The sequence below is a fragment of the Rhincodon typus genome, unplaced genomic scaffold (assembly GCF_021869965.1).
Source record: "Rhincodon typus isolate 14 unplaced genomic scaffold, sRhiTyp1.1 hic_rhity00002497, whole genome shotgun sequence".
Taxonomy (NCBI): Eukaryota; Metazoa; Chordata; class Chondrichthyes; order Orectolobiformes; family Rhincodontidae; genus Rhincodon; species Rhincodon typus.
Window position 1 is genome coordinate 8049 of NW_025968135.1, and position 15634 is coordinate 23682.

At 39.3% G+C, this 15634-nt stretch overlaps 1 protein-coding gene across 1 annotated transcript; it reads right to left on the reverse strand.

Moving 5' to 3' along the window:
• Positions 1-1079: 1079 nt before the first annotated feature.
• On the reverse strand, positions 1080-14136 carry LOC125481527 (WD repeat and FYVE domain-containing protein 3-like; the record flags this gene model as incomplete). The annotated part of the gene is made up of 3 exons (XM_048593211.1): positions 1080-1262; positions 3765-3874; positions 13907-14136. Coding segments are annotated over 3 exons (523 nt in total), but the record flags the coding sequence as incomplete, so codon positions are not given.
• Between the last annotated feature and the right edge of the window lie 1498 nt (positions 14137-15634).

Sequence of the window (15634 nt, forward strand, 5' to 3'; positions counted from 1 at the left end):
TCCTCAGAACTACAATTCTCCACCCCTGGCAACATTCTAGTGAATCTTCTCTGCACTCTGACCAGAGCAATTACATCCTTCCTGTGACAATGGTAATCATAACTGTACACAATACTCCAGTTGTGGCTTCATCAGTGTCTTATACAGTTTCATCATTATATCCCTGCTTTCGTACTCTGTTCCTCTGCCAAAGAAGGACAGCATTCCAGAGGCCGCCTTTTGTTTAATATTGTTTAATTGTTTATTTTGTTCAATATTTCACACTGCTCCTCTTGGATTACCATTTCCACATCATCCCTTTCAATTCTGAATACAGAGACAAAAAACTTATTTAAAATTCTTCCCATATCTCTGCATCTTCACAAAAGTTCCCTTCATCATTTCCGATAGGTCTCACTTTTTTCTTAACTATCCTTTGCTCTTTACATACTGGCAAATTATCTTTGGGTTTTCCTTTATCTTGTTTGTTAATCTTTTTGCCTGCCCTTTTTGATTTTTTTTTGCACTTGATCCCTGTACTTTCTACACTCCTCTAGGCTATCTGCAGTGTTGAGATTTTTGTGACTATCATAAGCTTTCTGTTTAATTTTCGTCTGTATTTTTCTAGACAACCACGGAGGTTTAGATTTGGTAGTACGATTCTTATTTTTGGAAATGCCTGCTTTGTGCCCTAAGGATCTCGTTTATTAGTGCCTCCCATTGGTTGACTACTGATTTGTCCTTCTGCAGTCTTTTCCATTGTACCTCAGCCAAATCACTTCAGTTTTGTAAAATTTGCCTTCCTCCAGTTAAAAACTTTTATTTCCGAATTATCTCTGTTCTTTTCCATTACAATAAATAATCTAACCAAGTTGTGGTCACTATCCCCAATATAGTAGCCCACTTTTTAATCCCTTCACCCAGCTACGATATAATTCAGACAACAGGAACAGTTTAGTCATGATATATTGATAGCAATGTCATTTGTTCTCACCATTTTGAATAGTTCTCCCTCTAACTTTAATAACATTTTTAAATATTCTGACAGTTCACAGACTTCCTGTAATAAGTTATAATTAAAACTGTACAGTAGTTCCTACCTATATGATTCTGCCAGCATTTTGAAGCAGCATCCTCAATGAGTGGCCTTGCAGTTGACAAATCCACTAGTCCACGCTCGTTTATAGGTAGTGTTACTTTAAAAATCTCCTCCAAAGTTGGTTTCTTGTTGACAATTAGTTCAGTCCAAACCCGATTTACAGCTTTGAGAAGAAGTTGTCGACCTAAGAGTGAAATTTCACGTTTAAAGAAGAAGTTAAACAATTACATTTTATAAGATTCTCTGACATACATAAAACAAGATTGGCCGAGGTACAAATTTGCCTGCTGAAAATAAAAAAGCAATTCATTAATTTTCTTGAGATTGCCTGTCCCTGTGCCTATTCATTCCCCTCACGTGGATTGCAACAAAGTTGAAGAAGACATCGACTTCAATGAGTGAAGACTTGACTTAAAACAGGTATAATAGAATTTGTTTTACTCAAATGATGATACTTAATAAACATTCCAATAATACAAGTGGAGGAGGCAAAAACAGGAGAGAAATTCAGAAATGTGAATGGTTCCTGATTTGGAAGTGGAGGAGTACTAAATTCCATATCTAATCCAGAGATTTCCCACTTCACCCTTTTTTTGCCCAAAGGGTAACAATCAATAGCAACAAGAGGATTCCATCTTGTATTTACCATGAAGGGATAACTGTCTACTTTATACCCCAGCTTTAAGTTTAGTAAATTACGAGAAAGCAGGAACTATTAGAGACTATCTGCTGGGACGATAGTTGGGTCAGGGAAAAGAAATATGGGCAGGGTAAAAGGGCAGCACAAGAGGAGAAACTAAGGAATGCACTTTTTTTTGGGGGGGTGAGGGGAGCAGAAGCAGGGGTGGAGTGATTCACTGAAAGGAATCAGAGGCAAAAAAAACCTGATTCCCCTAGTAATTAATGGCAATTCACTTAAGTTGCACTCACAACTCAGTGAAATGTTAATAACAACACTCATTTCATGACCAACACTAATACAGTGAACAGATCCAAAATGACAGTGGAGTAGAGCTCCTGAGGTGGACCTCATCTGCTCGGACCACTTTTTCTTTCTTCTTTTATCACTTCTTTCTTTCATTTTTTAGTATTTTTTTCTCTACTTACGTTCTGGAGGGAGCTTGGTCATGGAGGCAGCAGTGGTGATAGCAGCAGCTAACGGTCCAGGGCAGGGTCTTTGGTAGTCAGCCATGAGGCAGTTGGTGTGGCCGGAGAGAACTCTTGCAGCAGGCAGCAGTCGGGGGCCTGGAGCAGCACCAGAGTGCTGGCAGCCTGTGGCGAGGTGACTGTTGAATCCGAATGGCAGCGGGTGGTGAGACAGCAGCGCTGAGGCATAGGGATCAAGTGATCAAGCCCAGCATGGGGCAGGGATCGAACCCTTGTGGGTAAAGCCCAGTGTGGAGCAACTGCAGGCCCATGGCTACAGAAAGATAGTAATTTGGAGCTTTGAACTTTCTTATTTAATACTTTACACTGACACGAACTATAATGTTGAACTTTTAACTTATTTCTTTATTTTTCTACTATTTACCTCAGATTTTATACCTAGGTATCTTGTACCTAAGATGGTGCTATGAATACTGACATTGTAAACTTTTCATTGTACTCCTTTATCACTGTACTTGAGCATGTATGACAATAAAACCTAGTTTTACGCAAGTATAATTAATATTCACAATGAAGCTGCAGCTCGAATCATGCTAAACAACATAGTCAGTCTCTCCTGTCGATATCACTTACAGGACTGATTTCGGTTTCTCTCCAGGCCTCTGTTTTGAATTTTGGTTCTGTGTGAAGATGACAAATCCAATGCGAAAATCTCAAAGTTGGCCTGAATTTCTAAGTTATACATGCCCTGAATACCCTGTTCTCTTTTGTTCCCACTGATTCAGCATTCTCCATCTCCCTCCTAGACGTTCACTGGGGAATCTATATCTTCCACTTCTCATCATTCTTCAGGGTTTGCTTGATCTTCCAGCCTCTTTCTTCCCCATGCCAACTGGAGCCTTTGGAGTTGCTCCAGTATTGAAAACTCCCTCTAACTTCTGAGCATTACTTCCATCCCCTCTTCCAGAACGCTTGCAAGCTCAGAGACTCTACCAATGCAGATTCTGGATTCTCCATCCTCCCGACTTCCTGCCACGGGCTTGTGTGTTGGATGGTCAGGTCATGTCACCAAGTCTGAGACTTTAACAGCAGGCAATGATATTAGAGTGTGTGTGCACTGCAGAGGAAAGTGACTGTTTAAGGCGCAACACAGGAGGTAACCCTGATCCCGAAAAATTCCTGACATCTCCAGGAGGGTTGGGAAAGCTAAGAGATTACATGGCTCTTGTCTGCTTAGAAATTTGTATAATTCAAAGAAAAGGTAATCTTCCATAAATACAGCAAAAGTTGAATTTAATGCAACAAAGATCATATCAGGATCAGCAATGGTTCCACTACCTATGTATTGGTATTAATTATTCTTTGCAAACAATTCTGTCTCTTGACGATATACTTGAATTCAAGAATCCCTTTTTGTTCCATGATGTCAAATATTTAAGATTTACCTGGCTGAGTGTGGGTCTCAATCTCTCAATTACAGAGAGCTAGGCCTTCAAAAAAATACATAATTTCATTAAAAGATAACTTGCAAAAATTACTGATTGTGGAGAGGTAATTGAATAATAGAGTGACATTTTACCTTCACTGATATCTTGGCTATGGTTTCCATCTGGTTCAAGATCAGAAGGTATCATGATGTGCCATGTTGTCATTCTTGCTTCTGCTTCCAGGCCAAACCCCTCAAGATTACTGCAAAGGTTTAAAAAATAAATCACAAATGTTGCCATGCAACATATGGAAAAAAGACGACTTTTATGGTTTTTATTGATCTTGTGGATGATTAGGTAACATCTACTATTAATGTTACAAGATTGACATATAGGATTAATCTTTGAAAAATCCCTTCAAGATAGGGATGGACATATTTGCCAAGTATAAAAGCAAAACTCAGGCTCGTGTGGCACACTGATAGTGTCCCTCCTTTGCAGCAGAAGTTCCAGGTTCAAGTTCCACCTGTTTCAGAGGTATATACTAACTTCCCTGAACAGGTTAATTAGAAAGTGTCTAAAAGTAAAACTCAGTCTGGGTGGTCAACGTTTTGAAATGTCACCTTCTTCTGACAGAAATGTGAATGTGTCTTAACCTTTGAACACTTCACAAAAAGTCTGCAGCACTTCTTGGATATTTTATACCCAGTTATAAAATATCCATTTGTGGGGAGTAAAATGGAAGCCAACTACTGATGAGAATACAATATGCTATGATGAAAAAATATATGATGCAATTTTTTTGGGGCTGCCAAGATGGCAAAGTCTTACATGTAACAATATGCTGAAAATGTATCTATAATTTCAGCTGATATGGTTGATATGGTCAGAAGATAGATATGACTTCGCCTTTTACAATTCTGTCTTTTGCCTGGATCACTAAATGACTCATGACTCTCTCAAACTGCTGGAATTTATCTTGTCTCTTTGATATTTTGGAATTCAGGGAATGTGCAAAATAATGATGTTCCTGTCATCATCTCATCACAATTGCATCTTGTCAGCAGCAGGCGTCTCTCTCACCTACAGGCCAACTGAGCCACTTAAATAGTAATTGACGGCTTTCCACCCACTTCCATCAGCATTTAGCTAGAGCTGGGAGATGGGACAGGCTCTGCTATCTGAACATTACTGCTAGGTAAATCCTGGGAATCTCTGGGGTGAGACAAGGGGTGGAGTGGACTGGCATCAAAGCAATGCCTACCTTCCGTGGTAATGGAAACCGAAAGAACTGCGGATGCTCACCGGACCCGAAACATTAACTGTTTTTCCCTTCACAGATGCTGCCAGACCTGCTGAGCTTTTCCAGCAACTTTGTTTTTGTTCCATGGTAATGGCTTCACCTTCCCTCATCAATCCTACACTATGTCCTCTCTCCCCACCTTATTTACCTTGTTGTGAGGGTACACATCAAAAGTCCATGTCTCTTGAGGCTGGGCAGTTGTTCTTAATAGGAACAGTTATCTTGGTAGTAGCCAATTAAGATGCAGCCACGCCATGATGACTATTGAAACTGGGTCACCTTCTCATCCCCCAAACTTAGACCCATTGATGGGATTCCTGCTGCTATCACTAAACTCTAGTCATAATTTTCATCAAAATACTGCCAGACGAGTTACTTATAAACATGTATGAATACCAAAAACAGCAATTTGCATTTAAATTATACTTTTAACATAGTAAAACATCCCAAAACACATTGCAAGAGCAATATGAAACAGTACTTTATTTTGGGCCATGTAAAGTGCTTTTAGGACAAAGCTTGACAAAAGAGGTAGGTTTGAAGCAATGACATATAGGAAGAAAGAGAAGTAAAGAGGTGAAGAGAATTAGAGATGGAATTTCACAGCATAGGGCATTGGTAGCTGAAGGCACAGCCATCAATGTTGAATTAAAAAATCTGGGTATGTGTAATAAACCAGAATTGAAGGAGAACAGATAATTTGGATGCTTGCAGTGCTGAAGGAAGTTACCTAGATAAAATGGGCAAGTTCACGGAAGAATCTGAAAGCATGCATGAATATTTTAAAATTGAAACAATGCTGTACCAGAAATCAATGTAGTTCAGTGAACACAGGCATAATGGTTCAGTAGGACTTGGTAGCAGTTTTTGGTTTATGGAAGATCAAGGTCCAAAGGTAACAGAGGCATGGATAAAATTTTCAAAAATCAAACAAGTGGAGGCAACAGCATAGACGAGTATTGGTAAGAGTTAGAAGTTGGCAACCTGGTGTTGTGATAGGGAGTCAGTACAGTCAAGAAAAGCGGCATGATTGCAAATGAGCTAGCTCAGCCCCAAGCAATGGTCAAGTAGCTGAATGGATTACTAACAAAAACTGCACAATACAACCATTTATTTCTTGGATAGGTACATATTTCTAGACTGGCTTTGAACAATTCATCATATACCTATACATAAAACTACAAATAAAAAAATGCTTATTTGGGCAGAATGTTAGTGCATTAGACTTGTGTTTGCAGTATTTTTTCCTTAGTTCATGCATTCTCCATTGTTGTGGCCACATCTTTACATAATGACTAAAATCAGACTTGGTTAGACTTAATGACTCAAATACTTTTAAATGTGTTCTGGTAGTAAGAAGTCTGAATTAGCTTCTTGAATTCAACTGCCTACATAAAAATTTAAGGCACTAAACATAATTTTTACATGTATGAGATACTTGAAAAAGCATCATAAAACTGCAAGGTTTGCTTTCTATGTACAATTTGGGAAGCATTATTAACCAAAAACATTTAATCAAAAACAGTTCATCGCGTTTTAGCTCACAACCACTTTCCTAGACTACTTCACATGTTCTAAATCAGTTATCATTTTCCACCATTGATGTCAATAGCTGCATAGCATCACAATTACATGCTGCTAAGGCTCACATGATAAAAATAAAAAATAGCTTTCTGCGACAAAGTAATTGAAAATAATTACTTTGCAGAATAGATTTCCTATCGTAAAAACAAATGCAAACACACAACTAAATATTGCACTTGCATTTTTCAAATGACAGGATGGTTAAAAAGGTGTTTGAGACACTTGCCTTGATTGCTTGGTCCTTTGAGTTTTGGAGTTAGGAAGTCATGTTGAGGTTATACAGGACTTTGGTGAAGTCTCTTTCGGAATACTATGTCCAGTTCTGGTCACCAAGTTATAGGAATGATATTATCAAGCTGGAAAGGGTTCAGTAGAGATCTACCAGGATGTTGCCGGGTATGGAAGGCTCGAGTTATAAAAAGAAAAGGCTGGATAGACTAGGGCTTTTTTCACTGGAGCATAGGAGGTTCAGGGGCGACCTGAAAGAAGTTTATAAAATAATGTGGTATAGATAGAGATAGTGGCAGTTGCCTTTTCCCTAGGATGGGGAATTTCAAGAACAGGGGGTACATTTTTAAGGTGAGAGAGATTTTCCATGCTGTATGCATCTATGACTTGGCATTTCTGCTACGTGTGCTGAGTTTTGCCAGCATAATTTGGCCAAACAATGCAAAACATGAAGGAATTTCATGTGCAAATTATATCCAATAAATAGCATTTCTGTGATCTTGTATGCTAATTTGAAAAAAATGTGCTGGAAGCTGGATTAACCCAAAAGGTGTCTGTACTGTACGGAAGATTGCATTGTCCATCATGACGCGACAGACATCAGCAAACATGTTCAAGAAACTGAAGAAAGGATAGACTAGTCTTTACTAATAAAATGAACTTTTAGAGACAGTATTATATACAAACAGTATAAACAAGAGAATTTGCAAAAACCTACTACAATCAGATGGTAGTCACTCATGGATAAGGGGAAACCATTACAAGCCACAAAATACAAAAGACAAGAAAAACCATCTCTCCAACCTACAGAATGGATCCCTGAGCCATAAACTTCATGGCAACATAAAGCAGCATTTATCCTTCATTAGTCATGTTGCACAACATGGGAAGCACTCGGCAAAACTAAACCATACATAAGACAGGAACTATGAATATGCACAAGGGTGACTGGTTAACTTTTGTATGGAATATTGGATTCTCAGATTAAATAGTAAATTTGGAATGTTACTTTTGTGCCGAGTTATATTTCAGCATTGTTGCCAAGACAACAATATGCTGCTCAGTAAGGAAGCAAAGGCAAGATGTGCAACTGTTTACAAATAAGGAACTGGGGTTACTTGCACCAGTAGTCCATATTGATACTCAGAATCATTCCTAGCAAACAATGTCACGGACACTAACATTCACCCTTAGCTATTTGCTGTCCCACAGATATAACAGATCCACCAAAGTGGCAGCATATTAGTATCAGCTGGGGAGAACTGCCCTCAGTCTTCAAAACTGATTCTGGACCCATGAAGGTTAATGTCATGTCAAACATGGGCAAAGACTCCTAATTGCTATCCATCTGCTAACTACTTCCAAGGCTCCTCTGCAACTGATGAATCTGTACTCCTCCATAATGAAAACCACTCAGATGAAGCTTGAGCATGAGTGAATGTCTTCAATGTCCATCACCCAGAGCGGCTCAGTAGCATCGTTACTGACTGGGCTTCTTAAAGACATACTTACTAGATTTGTTCTGCAGCACACGGGTGAGGGAACCAACAAGACAGAAAAACCTACTAGACCTCATCCCCAAAACCTAACTGCTGTGGGTTCTTCTGTCCATGACAGTTTTGATAGCAATGAGCACTAAACAGTCCTTCTGGAAAGAAATTTCCCTCTCCACATGGAGGATACCTCCCCAAGATATTGTATGGCACTATCGCTGCGCTAAATGGGATGGATTTCAATAGATGTAGCAAACCAAAACTAGGCATTTGTGCGGCTCTATGGGACAAGAACTGTATTCAACAATCTGTAAATGCATGGCTGGTATATCCTCAACTTTAGTGTTTCTATCTGAGGATTAATGCTGTTTAAATTTAAATCCATAAGGGCATACCAAAAACAGTACCAGACATACCTAAAAATAAGGTGGCAACCTGGTGAAGCTACAATACAAGATTGCTTGTATTACAAACAGAAGCAGCATTTTATAGACAGACTATTCAATCTCACAATCAATGGCTCAGATCTAACGTCCATAGAATTGTCATTTCCAGCCGTGAACAGCGGCAGACAATTAAAATGCTCATCCTTCAAGATGGAGAAGACCAGCACATCAGATCAAGAGACAAAACTCACGCATTTGCAACGATCTTCAACCAGAAATGCTGAGTGCAACCTTTAAAGGAAGAAACAGGTAGATTCTTGATTACCATGGGGATAAAACATTATTAGGGATATGCAGGAATTAAGAGTTGAGGTTAAAAATTCGATCAACTATCTCTTACTGCATGGTGCCACAGGCTTGAAGGGCTGAGTGGTCTACTCTTGTTCAGTTTTTGTATGCTGCTCATATCCTCCCAAAGTCCCAAATATTGCAGAAGCCAGTTTTCATCCAATGTGATTCACTCCACATGATATCAACAAACAACTGAAGACACTGCATTCTGCGAAGGTTACGGCCCTGACAAGCCGAGGACAAGGTGTCCCAGTACAGCTAGAACACTGACAGCTGCCCACGAATGAAGCACTAATGACAGCCATGGAGCTCTGACTGAATGCTAGCAGTCATGTGGCCTCAGTTAGTTTTAAACAGTAGGTGCAACCCACTTTCCTGACCCTTGAGCCTCAATTGTTGCCCTGAAGAATCTTGGAAAAGTTGGTGCTTTTTACTTAAAAACTCTATAGATTGAACAGTTAGCCCAAACTCCTGAGCCTCTCATCCCTGGTTTATCCTACTCACCACTGTCACAGATCTCCCACTGCATCTCCAATCACTTACCACCACCACCCCCAGCCCCGAGATCTCAGACATTTGGGGTGAGAACAATTATCAACCATCAAGATGGGGTCACAAAGATAAAGTCAGGAAGCCCTGATCTAACGATCACACTGTGTTTATTCAATAGCATTACTAACGCAAAATCCTCAATATCACATCTTGAGTGTTACGAATGGCAGAATTGGAACTAGATCAGCCACATAAATACTGGGGCTACAATATCAGGTCAGAGGCGAGTGATTCTGTAGTGAATAACTCACCACCTGACTTTCCAAAGCTTGTTCAGCATTTACAAGCCACCAGGAGCGTGATGGAATAGAGGCAGCTCCAACAACACTCAAGAAACTCAACACCATCCAGGACAAAGCTGCCTGCTTGATTGCCACCCTATCACCTTTAATATTTAATCCCCTTGCCCACTGCCAATACATAGTGGTAACATAGTGTACATTTGCACTGCATCAACTCACGAAGGCTAATTTGACCCCAGCTTCCAAACTAGTGACCTCGACCAGCTAGGATGACAAGGACAGATGAATGGGAAGGCCGTGATCTGCAAGTACCCCTCCTGCTTGGTCTGGAAATTAAGATTGACATAACTGTTCTTCCTGCATTCCCCGCTGATAATGGTACAACTAATCAGCACCCTATTCTCATGCCCTATAAAATTGTGAGATAACAAGGTGTAGAGCTGGATGAATACAGCAGGCCAAGCAGCATCAGAGGAGCAGGAAGGCTGACGTTTCGGGCCTAGACCCTTCTTCAGAAACTATCCCTATAAAATTGTGCCTCCTTTGTTCAAGCCTGTTTCTTGTGGCCTAGTTCTGATGCATGCAAGATGAAAAAGTTCAACTTCTTGTTATCTTTTAGCAATGTTGAAGCTCTGTACTACCAAGCAAATATTCATTACAATTTCCTTTTGTCTTGCATCATTAAGTGTCATTTAATTTTGCCTGTCTTTCCCTCTATCACAGACCCTCCTTTATGCTCACTATTACCCTGTTCCAGTCACTTCCTCTGTTTTCTAGTTAAAACAGAGACATCTGTGAAGAAAGTCATCAACTCAAAATGCTGTTTCACTTTCCATTTCTGCTGCTCAATACATTAAGTGTTTCCAGAATGTTTTGCATTTCTTTTAGAATGAAGATATGTTTCCCTCCTCCTCACTGCTTGCAATACACTTAATGTCAACTGCTATGCAAGTGATGGCAAAGTTGTGTGGGAAGCAGCAAACCATTCCAAACTGTGGCAGAGTTGGGGTGGAGGACAGGGACTGTCAGGCTCCTCCAGTACAATCCAACCAGCAAAAGCATTGTTTCAACAGCCCAATGGTCTCACTGTATTTTTTATGGCAGTATGAATTTCATTATATGCATGCTTCCTACATGTGAGAGGTATGTACTGGAGATATGGGCCAAGTGATTAGTGGTAAGCCTTTGTTGTCTAGTAATCACTCTAGTTTGTCATGTTTACTCAATCGTAGGCATTTTAAGGACTGCTAGAGAACGATGACATCATGACAGCTGTAACAATACTTATCATTGTCCTGTATCATGAGTATGGCTATGTATCAATGTTGGACATAGTTGAGCAAGTGTAACCCTGCTTACAGTGCATCTCAGAACTGGAGATTCAATGCTTGCAAAGTGACGTGTGTGACATCAAACCTGCATCATGGCGAATCCACAATATTAGTTATACTTCTTTCTCATTCTCTCTGCTTTCCTCTTGCAGGAGAAAAATAAAACATTTCCTGCTCCCTTTAATGAATGAGTACGTGCAACAGTGTTTGCAACAGTGTCACAGACAGCTGGGGGAATGTTACAAATGTCACCCAACCCAACTTGGAAGGTAGCGAATTTCACAGCCATGAGCATCTTCAAATAAACTGGCAATGGCTGCAGCAAGTGCCAAATTTTAGCGAGCACCTCCTGCTGAAAAAAAGCAGACTACTTGTTCCTTGGTGTGATTTGGATAGGAAAATGGTCCCTAAACATTCTGTTGAGAGCCCTATTCCCCCTCCTCCTCCATCTTTAAGGAGCTTATCATTTTCTAAATAACAGTGTGGAGGCCAAGCAGCATCAGAGAAGCAGGAAAGTTGACGTTTCGGGTCGGGACCCTTCTTCATTTTCTATATCACTTCTGTTCACTTATCCTGTTATGCTGTTGGATAAAAGCAGTTACCAGCTACATACATGGAAACAACTGGTCTGTGCAAAATCCCTGAAAGTCAGAACCAAGGTCTTCAAGCTGTACCACACCGCACAATGCAACTTCATCAATCTGAAACAGCAGTACAAAACTACCAAGCACACCTCAGAATCAGCAACAGGCAGTAGAAATCAAATCAGCAAATAACCAGAAAGTAGTTGATGATCACCTTAAATCACATTGGGGGATGCATGTACAGTTACTCAAGGTTAGGACAGAGTATTAGTTGATACATTCAAATCAAAAATGATATTGTTGATACCAAATTAGCATTACATGTTGACTGACATCAAGAATCTGCTTATTCTACATATGTGGATACATGCACCTTGTGTTAATACCCTGAACAAGATAGCTCTTGGGGTCACAAGTACCAGAAGTGTCCTTGCAAGCTATTTATACCAATTTGGACCAGAATTGGCAGCTACAGCTCTGAAAATATGGCACTATACATTTGATCCATTGTGCCTGTGCTGGTTCTTTAAAAGATCCATCCAATTTGCCCCACTCTCTGTCTTACTCTTCCCCATAGTCCTGAAAATTTTTCTTTTCAAGCATATATCCAGTTCCCATTTGAAAATTACTGTTGAATCTGCTTCCATTTAGCCAGTAAATTTCAGATAACTACTGAGAAAAAAAATTGTTGTCTGGTTTTTTGTGCAGTCTATCTTAAATCAGTGTTCTGTGGTTATCGATCTACTGCCCAGTCAAACCGTTTCTCCTTATTTACTCTACCCCCAGTACATTTTAAATCTATTAGAACATAGAACAGTACAGCACAGTACAGGCCCTTCGGCCCATGATGTTATGCCGAACTTTTACCCTAAACCCAAGATCTATCTAACCTCCACCGCTACCTTTATACTATCATCCATATGCCTATCTAATAACCGCTTAAATGCCCCTAATGAGGCCGACTCCACTACCCTCTCTGGCAATGCATTCCACGCCCCTACCACTCTCCGAGTAAAGAATCTACCCCTGACGTCTCCCCTATATCTACCTCCTTTCACTTTAAAACTATGTCCCCTCGTAAAAGCTACCTCCACCCTAGGAAAAAGTCTCTGGCTGTCCACTCTATCTATACCTCTGATCATTTTGTACACCTCTATCAAGTCACCTCTCATCCTTCGTCGTTCTAAAGAGAAAAGCCCTAGCTCTCTCAACCTTTCCTCGTAAGACCTTCCCTCCATTCCAGGCAACATCCTGGTAAATCTCCTCTGCACCTTTTCTAACGCTTCCACATCTTTCCTGTAATGAGGTGACCAGAACTGGACACAATACTCCAGATGTGGCCGAACCAGGCTTTTGTATAGCTGGAGCATAACTTCACGAAACCTGCTCTTACTTATTCTACTGTAAGGAGAACAACCCTAGCTTCATTGTCTCTCCACCATGGCATAGTTTTAGTAAATTTCCTTTATACCATCCACAATGCCTTAAATCCCTTCTAAAATTGGACACAATCAAGCTGAGGCCTAACCAGTATTTACTCAAACATAACTTCCTGGCTTTTGTATGGTAAGCTTCTATATATAGAGCCAAAAGTCACTTATGCTTTGTAAACAGTTTTTCATCAACTTTCCAATTGCCTTCAAAGACGTGAATCCCAAGTCTCTCTAATCCAGCTAGACTCCCCCACCGCTCAGAATTTTACTACTTAGCTTATATTGCTTCTCTTCCATTTCATAATCAGCAAGGCTGCTAGTATTGTCCTTACACTTTACAACTCTTCCAAATTTTATATTACAAATGCCCAGATCAGAAAGTGCAGTGGTACTAAAACTGATCTCTTGGTGATATGATGATACACATTCATCCAGTCTGATAATGAACAACTCACCATTATTCTCTCCCAGTTCATATCCATGCTATCAGTGCACTACCACTTTAATCCCATGGGCTGCAAGATAATAGGCTCTCCACCAATGGGAGTAGCTAATTCATCAGTAAAACTTTTCAGAACCAACTGCCTTACATGTGAGAAATCATTTAAATAACTGCATAAATCAGAAATCCAAATAAACTGGTTGCAATTTGATGACATTTATGCATTATTAACAGAAGATAATCTGTAAATTTGACAATGAAATAGATATCAAGAAGATCATTTTTATTAGTGGCTATAATTAAGTTTTCATGCTGTTATGAAGAGAATATTATGTTGGTTATTTTGACTTAGCTATCAGACTTACCTTCCAACATAGAGGCTAATTAAACAATGTGCTAGGCAGCCAATGAATTCTTGATCGTGATTACCAGGTCCAAGTATAAGTGTGCGGTTGACTGTCAGGACACGTAAAGAGTCTAAAAGAGCAACTTGTTGTGGAACAGTCTTATGTGGTCTCGATAACTGGTAGAGTATTGTTCGATTTAGACAGTGGTAAATAGGATCCAGAGATAGACCCTGGGACCTCCGTTTAGACTAGACAGAAAAAAGACCAACATGATTATAAACCTTTAACAACAAGAACATTTTAACTTTTTTTCTTACTCTGCTGTAGCTACAAAGAAATGCAAATTAGAAATCAATATATCAACACACTTTAGATTCCAACTGAACTTCTCTGCAGTGTAACTGATTAGGTGCAACAGAACAATAATAAAACTTAAAAATTAAAGGTTAATATAGCAATGCACATTTATGTTTGGTATATAATCAGAACTTCATGTGATACACTGATTTTCTGGTCATTTATGGGGCACAGATCAAAAGACAATTTGCCTACAAAGCCTAAAAGGATAATGGACAAAAATGTATTCACCTACACAGATTTGGATCAACAAACAAAATATTAACCATACAACAGGAAATTTTTAAAAAGCTTTAATCACATTTGGATCTTGAGCACCTAAATAGCTATTTCAGCTTTGCCTTTTATAGTTAGAAATTCTTGTGCTCCTGATCCTTGAAATATCCACCGAGTCTCTTTATATTTGATTGTTTCTTTGAACACTCCTTTCTTTCAATGCCATTACAAATCAATCTCAACTTTCAACTGTAGCAACTTCTTGAGGCTTTGAACAGTTTCTCATGGATTCAGTATTTCCTTAAACACTCTCATTTGTGCTGTTCTGTGAGATTTCAGATATCATAATTCATCAAAACTAAATAGGAATTTCATAAAAGTTGCCACTTGGTCAAAACAAATATTGTCATTAAAAGAATCCTTGGTTAAGGAAGACAGATGTTATGTGCCCTCATTACCTCTAAGGTCTATGTAGTCCCAGAGGTGATATCATTTCTTTAACAGTAAAGGAGTCTCCACAAAATCTTTGAAATCTACACCAAAAGATACAATGACAAATAAAAACAAAGTGCTTCAAGTGGTGCTGTGTAAACTGGCTCAAAGTGATCACTTTTTTTTTAAAGGAAGCACAGAACATATAGCCTTTAGAAAGTGAAGCTGAACGTTTTGCTTTTTAATTACGACTTTTTCCAATTTTTCTAAATCTCTCACTTTTCTGTGAGGAAGGTCCTGTGACAAATAAAATGCAATTTCTGCATTCTGAAGCTGTGCTTTCTAATCACAGATTTCTTTGTTATTAACAGTACAATAGAGAAGTGTGAACCATAGCCCATGTTAGTGATAGCATTTGATTCTACACTATTACATGGAGGATTTTTAAGTTGGTAAACTGAAAGAAATTCCTCCAAAAATGGAAAGCCTGCAAGCTAAAATAAGTAACTGCTTCCAGTGAAACTGGTTACATTATTCCTCAACTTAAGTTTAAATATTTTCTTCATGGTGTAGTTGCTACGACATTGAACATTTGCACAAAATGCAAGGAAATTGAACTAACTTATAAACAGTCTGCCATGGCATTACCACAGAGGATGACATTTAATACAAGCAGTGATATCTCTATGCTATCCTGGTGTAGGAGTTGGGGGTGAGTGTGACTTTGCTCTGGCAGCTCAC